The 11,039-nt window shown below is 47.3% G+C and overlaps 2 protein-coding genes and 1 non-coding gene across 3 annotated transcripts; 1 reads left to right on the top strand and 2 right to left on the bottom strand.

Moving 5' to 3' along the window:
• Window positions 1-2,769: 2,769 nt before the first annotated feature.
• On the bottom strand, window positions 2,770-4,266 carry LOC6736477 (protein yellow). The gene is made up of 2 exons (XM_002083311.4): window positions 3,351-4,266; window positions 2,770-3,292 (listed from the first exon to the last, which is right to left on the bottom strand). Exons 1-2 carry the CDS (start codon window positions 4,201-4,203, stop codon window positions 2,997-2,999), a joined length of 1,149 nt encoding a protein of 382 aa, XP_002083347.1. The 5' UTR covers window positions 4,204-4,266; the 3' UTR covers window positions 2,770-2,996.
• Window positions 4,267-6,987: 2,721 nt separating this feature from the next.
• On the bottom strand, window positions 6,988-7,059 carry Trnac-gca. Its single transcript has one exon. It is a non-coding gene; the product is annotated as a tRNA-Cys (tRNA).
• A 993-nt stretch (window positions 7,060-8,052) lies between these two features.
• Window positions 8,053-11,039, top strand: LOC6736475 (major royal jelly protein 1). Its single transcript, XM_002083310.4, has 3 exons — window positions 8,053-8,575; window positions 9,700-9,896; window positions 10,404-11,039. Exons 1-3 carry the CDS (start codon window positions 8,135-8,137, stop codon window positions 10,945-10,947), a joined length of 1,182 nt encoding a protein of 393 aa, XP_002083346.1. The 5' UTR covers window positions 8,053-8,134; the 3' UTR covers window positions 10,948-11,039.

Below are 11,039 nucleotides of genomic sequence, written 5' to 3'. Positions count from 1 at the left end.
GCACCCATTTTTGGCCCACGCTTTGGCCATTTCCCATTACCCACTTCCCACTCCCCGCCCCCCGCCACACACGCCGGGGGCGTGTCTCTAAACCAGTTAGCTACTTTGCATTAACGCTCGCCCCGGGAGCAGCGTTGAGTGGCCCAACTATATCCGATAGCACTCAGACGCCGCCCGTCCAGTCCGCTGTCTCTCCATCGAGATTCACATGGAGATGGTGATGGAGATGGATGCGGAGACAGAGATGGAGATGGAGATGCGTTGACGTGTTAGTAGAGCGCGGCCCGGGGAAATTCGGGGAAAATGGGAGGACAGGATGTGCTGACTTGACAGGGACGAAGCCCGAAAAGCTTCCGCTGCCATGGCAGCCCAACCGCAGAACAGGATTTCGTTGCGGGCAGCTTTTTGGACCCCATAGCGATAATCCTCATGGTCCATATGGAAATGCATGAACGACAGACAATGTGAGGGAACATACACTACAGAAATCATTTACACATTGTATTAGCCAAGCGTTCACCTACACTAAAAAACATGCTAAAAATGTCAGTTAATAGTGTTCTTACATTCCTGTATCTACAGCATTGTAGTGTACAATTTACAATGTATTTGTTTCAGTGTAGTGTTAAAGAAGATACAACATCACCTTGGGCAACACGAACTATCTGGTCGAAGGACTTTAAAGGTTTGGCGATGGCACAGCTGCCGGCGAAAGTTGTTGATATTTTGTTAACAGATTTATTTGCGCTTCGTGTTCACGCTTTCATTTGCAATTTTCCACTAGAGCTCGGTTCTCTGTCGATTTTCTCGCTTTTCGATTAACCGGAGAAGTGGTGCCTCGGATGTTTTGTCCCATTCAGGCGGCGGAGCACAAAAGAAATCAAAGCATTTGGGGGAAGCTGCCTGCCATTCCCTGTCAAACCCACTTCAAGTGGGCGCCACACAGTAGTGTCCCACCGCTCCTTTGGCTCCGAGGAGGTCCTTTTGTGTTCGGGGATTCGGTGGTGGCATTTTGACAGTCCCTTGTCCCTAGTCCCTCAGTCAGTTTGGGTGCCGAAGCGGAGGAACTCTCTCGTCTGTCAATCTCCTGCGGATTGAAGTTGATTTAGTTGATTTATCCTGGCGGCGGAGGCTTTAAAGTGGCTTTAGACATCTCCGAAATGCCCGGAAAGCCCAATGAAAATGTTATTTGGCCAGCTTAACTTGTGCTACCGAAATAATTGTTGTGTGCAAATTTAAGGGGCCTTTAAAAGTTCCCAAACTTCAGGGCTTTCCACTTGGCTGCGCCCCTTTGAAAATGTGCAGGAAGAATTAAAATATTCATACGGCTTTTCGGGGCATAATTTAATTACACCCCGGGTTTTTTTGCATCTCCTCGACTGGAAGGCGGATGAGGCTGGGGAAACCTGTGCAGCGGAAAATCGTTTGTCACTCCCGTCGGGACTTATGCTTTCGTTCCTGACGTTCCTTTGACTGCCTCTCGACTGTCTTTTTGCCGCCTTCGCAGCATTCGGTTTTTGTTTTTGACACAGAAGGCATTAAAACTGACTGTCTGCGGGCTCCGGTTATCTTTCCGGTGCCTCAACAAACGTACAAATATACTTATGGCGTATTTTGTCACATCAAAGGGCATAATTTGTGATGCCCCTTGGGAAGGGATTTAATTTGTTGAACTTCAAAAGTTAATGACTTTGCAGCTACTCAATTTGGAGTTTTATCTGTCATTTCCACATCCGGACCTCTGGGAGTTGCAACTCTAAAATAAAATACTCTGCTAATTCAGAGCCAATTAGGCCAAATTATTGTTTCTTTCTTTGACCTTGCGTTTGGTTACCAAGCCAGATTGTTATGGCCATTTTAAATTGAATTGTTTGTTCCTTCAGTTTGGATTCAGTATCAAAGCTGCAGGCTTATTCGAGCTAATCCCACTCTTTGTTTTGGTTGTGAAGTGAACACTTTGGTGGCCAAAACACCCACGTTTAGCATTTGTAAATCAAGCGAAAGGAGACAAGTTTATCATGGCCTTTTCGGTGGCAGCTGCTCCCACTCCCAGCGGTTGGAGCTGATTCCGGTGACTTTTATTCCGTTTGGTATTTTTGGAGCACAGCTGGGTGGCAGTGGCACATTTATTGGTGCTCCATGGGCTGCAGCGTGATCCGCTCCAGACTGCGAGTGGGCGTAGTCAACACGCCACGAAGCCATAGCGCAGCCCCCCGGGGCAAAGGTCACACTCGCAGCGCACAGACAACAGTTGCTGATTAATTGATTTTATATCGAGCGCAATTTTCCGCGGCGCCTTGCGGCTGTTTTTCCGAATGAGTCGACAGAATATACGGAATCGGAAGCCACTGCAAGGGATGCCGTGCAATTTATCAGCCAACTTCCAATTAACACTTGCCTGGCCTTTTCCACACCCAACGTCTCCAGGTTGCGAAGTTCGATCCTCTCGATTTTCCGCCAGTGAAGGGCGAAGAGATATGGGAATGGCAGTATAATCTGAGCACTTCACTGACTACTTTAACACGAGCACCGCGTCCAATTAGCTTAATTAATGTCGCTGTTTTCCGAAGTTTTATGGCAACGTAAAGTTGCCAGAAACAGTAACATATAAAGTTAAGTTCTTAAGAGGTAAAATAAACTTCAATAAAGTCAAAGCAAAAAGCTATTAAAACAGAAGAACTGCTCTCCATGCATATATGTGGACTACCAATTTACATATTGAACTATTTGATTTATCAGCGACAATAGCCCCAATTATTTACCCTCTCCTTCTGTACGAATATGAAACGTTTATTTGCTTAGCTTAGATAACAACAATAGCGACCAAAGTCGCTAGTTTATGTACAAAACACCAATACCAAATACGAAGAGCACTCGAGGGCCCACAGAGCGACCCATTCTCGGTTATTGCCAATCTAACTGCAATGGCACATTCAGTTTTTCAGCTTTCAGTTCGGATTGGCTTGTGGATTGGCCAAAAGTGGGTGTTAACATGGTTACCAACAGCCCTGCATCAGACCCAGCTGCTGGATGGCCCCGCATCCAACGCGATTCTGCATATAATCCGGAAAATTGCTCTGCAGGACTCGCATCGTGTTCCGCTTGTAATCGGGCACCGCATGGGTCACCAGCTGGCAGGTCTGGCTGCGGTAAACCGGCTTGAAGTTGGCCTCCGCGAACGTGGAGTTCGTGTCCCAGCGATACACCTCCGCGTCGCCCTCATTGCGGAAGAAGATCGCCGAGCCGTTGTCTGTGCCGATGATGACCATGCGACTGGGCTTCTTGCCGAGATCTGAATATGATGATAACTTAATAAATGTTTTCTTTGAAATTCGAAATATATAACTCACCCAAGATTCTTCCATCGGCCACACCGCTCCTCAGATACTCTGACTTCAGGGAGAACAGTTTGTTGGTGCTCAGGTAGGTGAAGTACAGTTCCGTGGAGCCACAGTCCCGGCGGATGAGGGCTATGTAGAGGACATCCCTCGACCGACAGCCGGCGGTAACGGCCTTGGGCAGCACCACCCTGAATCCCCGATCCGCCTGGAGATTGTACACGATGATGGCCCGATTAGCGGCATCACTGACATAGACAAAGCAGCCGCCATCCGGAGCATAGTCCACCACTAGATATTGGAGCCGGGAACTGCTGGAAGTCAGACCCTCCAGGGAGACGGTCTTCAGAACCTTGCCAGTCTTCACCGACATGGCCACCACTTTCGGCGGGCACTTGCGCACCGGAGTCTCCAGAGTGTTCACTATGCCCGTGTCCAAGACCCAGAGCACTTCGTTCTGGTCCACCACCAGATCCACCACCGATTGCAGGGCCTTGCAGTTGCCCTCCTCCTGGAGGTCCCAGCAGGGATACGGCTTGAAGGTGGTGGAGCAGGTGCCCGGCTTGACACTGGTCTTCACCAGCGTGGCCGGAACTCCCTTCCTGTAGCGCGGCAGAGCCAGATAGATGGTGTCTCCAATGAGCTGCGCCCGCGTGGCAATCACATTCTTGGGTATGAACTTTCCGGAGCTCTTGAAGAGCGACTTGGTGCTGGCGCAAGGGAACTCGAACTGCCCTCCCGTCCACTGGATGGGCTGCGAATCGGAATGCGCCCGATCCGGAGTCCACAATCCGTACTTGGTGCCCTGCGAGTGGGCCCAGCCAACCAGACAAAATCCAAGGATCACGGCCAAGTGCAGTCTCATCGTAGTAGCAATTGTTAATGGTGCGACAACGACGTGCGCGTTCTGCTCCCCAAATTGGCCAAGTGGCGTGCTTATATAACCCAACAGCCCATAGAATCTGACCACAAGCCGGCAACGTGCCTCGCACCCAATTCTCAGCTTTTAGACTGATTTTTTGCGAGCTTTATAACCTTGGCAAGAGTTTACCAGCAAACGCTGGTAAAAACTAATAGTAATGGCTGAAATTTAATCGTTAAATATGAACATGTATACATTAATTGAATAGTTTCAATTCCATTACATAACTACAAGCCAGCCATTCGAGGACAGAAGCCAGAGAAGTTTTCCAAAGGAGCCAAAGGACCAAGGCGAAGGACACGTTTCTCCCGCAATTATCCAATCGACCATAAAAATGGCATTGCAATTACTGCAGTCAATTGAAAACGGAACCCCAACAAGTGTCTCCAGATTGCCGGCGATATTTTTAGCTAATTAATTGCGGGCAACAGAATGACCTCAATCTGTGATTTTGCCAGCCATAAGTTGGCCAATACAGAGTGATTGAAGGAGTGAAGGAAAAATCTCAGCATCCCCGGGATTTCCCTGCAGAATTCCTGGGCCATTTCGCCATTTCCATCACCGTAATTGCCCCTAAATAGGTTAAGGCCCTCGATACGGGCAGACAACCCGGAATCGCCCCAAACCAAAACCAACGTGTTTGGCATGTTAAATTGTCAGCCGAAACCCGCATTCCGGTTGGCTTTTCCCCCACCCACCAGAATGATTTATACGAGACAAGCGCACATACAGACACAGATGGAGCGCAAAAAATTGATGACAAGCATTTCCGGGCTGCTCATCTGACATAATTTATGTAAACACTTACCTCCCAGCCACAAAAAAGTTTTGGGGGGTAGATAAGAGACTGCCGGGCGACTGCCGCCGACTGACCCCCATTAGCTGGGGAAACTCCACCCGCTGCTCGGGAAAACCATGGGCCCACTTTCCCCAGGCCGTTTTCCACACATTACATTGACAGTTCTTGTTTATGGCCCGTTAACGGGGCGTATGCGTCATCTGCAAAGTCGGGGATTATGTGCGACTTCTTTAAAACGCGCTGCGCAACAAAGCAAAGTTCACCTTTTTATATGTGTGCCAATAAAAATCCAATTGAAAACGCAAATAAGCCAATAATTTACCGCTTTTTTTGTTTGTCCCGCAGCAGCGGAAAAATGTAAAAAAAAATTGTCTGTGGTCACGTTTGATTTGTTTTGGTAAATGGGCCAAATGAGGTTTATGCTTTTTTAACTTTGTGCTGAGGAAAGCGATTTTCTTTACCGGGAATTTCACATAAATTAAATGAAAACTTCTGACAAACTTCTTTGGAAATGCTGAACTCCAGGGTGGATTGATTTCTTCATTAAAAATATGTGTCTGCTCTTAGAAAAAGTATTCATGGTTCATTTGATGATAAATCTAGATTTAAATTGGTTATCAGAGAAAGTTTTCACGGGCTTACAGTTGTATTACAGGGTATTAAAAAGTCATCAGCTGCGCTTAAAGTTAATCTTTCCATACATTTGGCCGCTCGCCTAATTTATGTGCTTTGCTTTCACTTTGCTGGCTTTCTTTCGTCGGCCAAGTTTTGTTTACGTCTGCTTAAAGTTGTCCACATCGGCTCTTAACCTTTTGCAATCGCCATAAATTATTGCCTTTATCCGGTGGCCCATCTTCGTTTAATTGTTTTGCAATAATTGAATTCATTGAATTCATCCGACAAATTGCTCTTGGCACCCCGCTGCTACTGTGTGTGCATATGGAATATTCACTTTTTGCACCCAATATGCTATCAATGAGTTTACATTTGCCATTTAAACGCATCTGTCGACATCAAAGAGAAAATATTTCCAAATGAGTGCGGATTGTTCTTACAAATACACTATCCATGGAATATGTTGACGAATTTATTGAGTTTAAATGCACAATTTTATTGTGGATGATCTACTATTTTTCTTATCTTAATCATTTAGAGTCTAGAGATGAATAAATGATTGCTGATTATAAGCTTTGCCATAATCGTATCTGTAAGCTGTTTTGGCAGAGTAAAAGAGTCTTAGCATCGTCAAATTTCCATTTGCATACTTTGCTTTTATTTATGTTGGAGCACATAAATATTTATCCACAGATTCGGCGGAGATGTTGGCCCGACTGACAATCCCGCCCACATATCACAGCACATATCACATCCGCCTGCTTTTGGGCATGTGTGTGCCATAAATCGGGGGATTACGATCGTAGAAGGGGGGTGGGGGGACCCATGGCAGTTTATTGAATCGGAATTCACAAAAATTCAATCTGCATGTAATTTGGCATTATAGACAGACCCTTCCCATCCCGCCATGCGGAAGGAGCAGCCAGTCTGACCCCCGATGAAAGGGTTATCAAAATGTTGACCCGCCGATGGTCATTTGCTGGGCTGCTGTAAGGAGATTAAACATTTTGTGATTTAATGTTGTGCCAGTGCTGGCCATAATTCGCTGCACGTGCTGTCCCAAACAAAGGACTCAGGCAGCTGGACACCGACTCCTCCTCCGCTCGCCCGAATGAATGTGTCAAAGCATTTTTTATTCGCCGCTATGCGATGCGTGGGTTTTACGAGGATACGGGGTCATCGGCCACGTCTGGCGGATACACCTCTAGTGACACCCCACCCCCCCACTCAATCACCGTGCAAAAAAGTCCACCTAAGTTCACAAAGAGCCTTGAGCAGCCACCAAAAAAAAATATGGCAAAAAATTTAGTTCCAGGGGGCACCCGGATTTGAACCGGGGACCTCTCGATCTGCAGTCGAATGCTCTACCCCTGAGCTATACCCCCGACTTGAAATTGGCGAACTCAGAGCGCCTTTTGAAGTGCCCTGCTGCGATAAAATTCCGCCTTTGCATTTATCTTAAAATAGAAATGAAATCAATTTGGAACTGAGTGCTTGTAGACACAGCTCCGCGAAACTCTGGGTGTGAATCACACGGCGATGGGGCTCCGCTGATTCTCCGGCAACTTGCAATCTTATCTGCGAGTAATGTGTCCCAACTCCCCGAACTTTCTCCTTTCGCCCGCCCCCGCCCCCAAAAGCAACTGATAGCTGCAGGCGGGCTGACAGATGTTTTTGTCAGCCGAAAATAGCTGGTAACTCGAGCCAAGTAACTGAAACTTTCTCGGTCGCAGATATGCAGGTCACAGACGTCAGCATTGATATTGAACTTTTGGGCCACTTTGGCAACTGTTTCGCAGCGACCTCTGAACTTTGCCTGCCGAGGGGTGAAACTTGCTACTCCGTCGGATGCACAAGAGCGATCGATGAGTGACAGAAGCAATTTCGCAACTTTAACCCATTTTATTGAACGGACTTGAGTGACTAATTAGCTGCCCATAAATGGCTATCATGGAACAAAGTGATACTAGGAAAATAAAAGCAATAAAAGGAGTATAAGTGATTAATTAGACAGGCTGAGATAGCCATAATAGAACAAACTGTTATCGAGACAATTAAAGTGAAAACAAGTGGAGTTAAAATCTGGAAAATTTGATTTGAAGTTATCCAGATTGAGCTCACATTGTAGAAGGGGTTAAGTTTGCATTTCATTTCCGCATCGCTTTCCGCATTGCTTAGAAACCGAGTGGCGGAGCGGGCTTAGAGGTCTGGCCGACTTCCGGCGTGGGCCAGACGTGCTGGCTGGGTGGTAGCCACTCCAGACAGACACTTGTTCCCCCCCGTGTCAAGCATCCAACGACCTTGCCGCAACACGCTCCACATGCTGGCTGCATAAGTCGGTGGGTATAATATATATAAATGCAGGTCTGCCGTCACTCAGACAGTTTTATGTTCTGGCCGACGTGGTGAATCGAGTGCAGAAGCTCAGTTTGTGGAAAGCGCAGTAAGAAAAGCCGGAAAATGTCGCAGCTGCACCTGCTGCTCCTCGTCGCCTCGGCCGCCGTGGTCCTGGCAGGATACAGCTCCTCCACCGACGAGTCGACGGATGCCTCCAACTCCATTGGCGGCACCAAGTGCGACAAGAACCCGCTGAGCGAACTGACCTTCCAGCTCAGCGGCAGCAGCCTCCACTGGCCCTGCGAGTCCACCAAGAACATCTACGTCCAGTCCGGCCGCTATGTGCCCCGGAACGTGATCGTGACCCGGGCACAGCTGCAGCGGGACTCCGCCTTCGTGGCGCTGCCCAGGTACAAGCAGGGCGTGCCCTTCACCCTGGGCAAGGTCAACCTGAAGAAGGGCGAGTGCCTGACCAAGATCGCACCCTATCCCTGCTGGGCCATCCAGGAGGAGGGCAACTGCCAGGCGCTGCAGTCCGTCGTGGACATAGCCGTCGATCAGAACGTGAGTGCAATTAACACCCGTATTGTTTGGGACATTTTTTCGGGGCTTATCCAAACTGCCAGTTCTGCCTTTAATTACGGACTGCTAGTTGTTGGCCACCATGGAGGCATAGCACTTTGACCCACTCCCTCCTCGATTTCAGCTAAATGCTTAGTTCACATTTTTATCGTAGGTGGATTACAGGGTAGCATTACAGTGCTCTTAGGGCTATTCGATTTTTCTAAAAATGATTTAGTTTAGCATTTGATATTGATATTGATGTGCAGTAGTAGTATTAAATATTTGCGTAACATCTAGCCCTTCTTATAAAGTCGATCAGAATCAGTAGTTTAACTCCAGGGTATCGTTTTCGCATTAACCCTTTGCCGGACGCACTTTTTTAACTGGTTATCGTCGCTGTCGACCAAAAATTTGCTTTTTTAATCAAATAAACGGGGCGACAAAAGCGAAGAGCTCCAAATAAAATTCATGCCCGGCAATTGGCGGCGCCAACTGAAGGGTAGAATAAACGGATACGGAAACGATGAAAAAGCGGTGGGGTAAATGGAATATTATAAAGGACAAGGACTGCAGCTGAAAAGTGACAGGCAAATGCAGTGAAAAGTTCTCGGAAATAATTTGGAAATGCTGGGAACAGGCCATCCAGCCTTGTTTTGTGCATTTCGATTGCACTTCAGAAGTTGTGAGCTTTAATTTTAAATGACAGATGCATTCGCAGATATTACAATGATGCCATAAAATATTCACATGACCTACTTACGATAAGCTGCAACTTAATAATTTCCTTCAATTATTGTTGGCGTCGTCGATTCGTTCTCATTTAAATGCCATTCCCGTTTAGCTGCATTTATGCAAATCATTTCTTTATTTTATTTACACAAAAGTCGACGAAACAATAACAAACGGCAAACAAACGAGGCGACTGCATTTATTTATTTGCGCAATTTTCCATTCAGTGCTTTTCGCTGATACTCATTTTATGGCCACATATTTGCGAATGTGGAATTTTTAACGCCGCCAACATTTCAATTAGCCACCAAATGAAAAAAGCAAATGAAAACATTCAAAACAATCAACGCGATCCGCAATTGATAGCAATTAATAATTGTCTTCTCCGTTCGCAGGGACTTCTGTGGGCCTTGGACGTGGGCATTGTCAACACCCTGGAGCAGCCCATCCGCAGATGCAGTCCCAAGATCGTGGCCATAAACACGGCCAACCACAAGGTGGTCAAGAGCATCGACCTCAGCGACCTGGTCACCTCCGAGAGTCGCCTGCAGTTCATCGTAGTCGACTACTCCAAGGACAACAAGCCATTCGTGTGAGTTCCATCGCCTATTCATTTAGTTTGTGGAAAAACTCCATAATCACCATTTTATTCAGATACATTTAAGCTCAATTCGCGGATACTTCATCTGTGAAATGAGTTGTGCTTAATCACTTTGTGAAATACATCAACTATGAAATTAATACCACACATTACATTAATATTAACCATTATTACTAACCATTATTTATCAGCACAATGATATTCACAGATTCATATTGCGGTCATAAAATATTCGTTGAAATCATCGAACTGAATCAAGAGTTTGATGTGCAATCGAAGTACTTTTACCACACACTTTCAATCATCATGCTTTCAATCAGCGATTATTGAGCCAATTAAAAGGGCATTAGCCACTTAGAGGCCCATATCTTATCTGCTCAAGGTAGTTCTAAGAAGTGTGGCTATATGAACCATCCATTCACCAGCCAATTAAATCCGCATTGTATACATGATATCTAATCTCACTCCGCATTATATTTCCTTCACTTCCAACCATAGCTATGTGGCCGATGCTGGAGCACGTAGTATCCTGGTGTACGACATCACCGGCAACAAGTCCTACCGCATCGTCCTGCCCAAGGCCACCGCCCCCACCAGCGATGTGCTGTACGTGGCGCTCACCGCGAAGCCGGATGGCACCTCCACCCTGTTCTTCAGCTACCTGAGCTCCCCCCGCCTGTACTCCATCAAGGGCGAGTACCTGCGCGTGGGCCAGGGAGCGGGCTCCATCATCGACGTGGGGCCCAAGCCCTATGGCAAACAAGCGGTGCTGCTGGGCGCCGACGGAGGCACCTCGCTCTTCTTCCGCTACAAGGGCGAGAACGACATTTACCTGTGGGACTCGGAGACCTGCTTCAAGGCCGCCAATCTGCAGGAGGTGCAGCGGGGAGGCGACTGCCGCCTGTCCACCCAAGTGCTCCCGGGTCACAAGCGATTCATGTGGGCGCTGGAGAGCAACTTCCACGACTTCATCTCGGATCGCACGGGCTGCAACGGAGCCTCGATCGTCCTGCATCCTGTGGTGCGGGAATGTGACGACTGAGTCCGGATCCCTCCACTTTCTTAGGCTTAAGATTCAAACTGATTTGTTGTCGTTACTGGGTCTCATTAAAATTTGGTGAATGTTTATAGTTA

Source organism: Drosophila simulans, chromosome 3L (genome assembly GCF_016746395.2).
Source record: "Drosophila simulans strain w501 chromosome 3L, Prin_Dsim_3.1, whole genome shotgun sequence".
NCBI classification, from domain to species: Eukaryota; Metazoa; Arthropoda; class Insecta; order Diptera; family Drosophilidae; genus Drosophila; species Drosophila simulans.
The sequence above is the reverse complement of the archived record's forward strand: the minus strand, read 5'-3'. Positions and strand labels throughout refer to the sequence as shown.

Excerpts from the sequence above, each read along its gene's own strand:
- LOC6736477 (XM_002083311.4), bottom strand. The coding sequence starts at position 4,203 with ATGAGACTGCACTTGGCCGTGATCCTTGGATTTTGTCTGGTTGGCTGG. Across the intron at positions 3,293-3,350 it reads GGCCGATGGAAGAATCTTGG|ATCTCGGCAAGAAGCCCAGT; the intron begins GTGAGTTATATA and ends CATCATATTCAG.
- LOC6736475 (XM_002083310.4), top strand. The coding sequence starts at position 8,135 with ATGTCGCAGCTGCACCTGCTGCTCCTCGTCGCCTCGGCCGCCGTGGTC. Across the intron at positions 8,576-9,699 it reads ACATAGCCGTCGATCAGAAC|GGACTTCTGTGGGCCTTGGA; the intron begins GTGAGTGCAATT and ends CTCCGTTCGCAG. Across the intron at positions 9,897-10,403 it reads AAGGACAACAAGCCATTCGT|CTATGTGGCCGATGCTGGAG; the intron begins GTGAGTTCCATC and ends TTCCAACCATAG.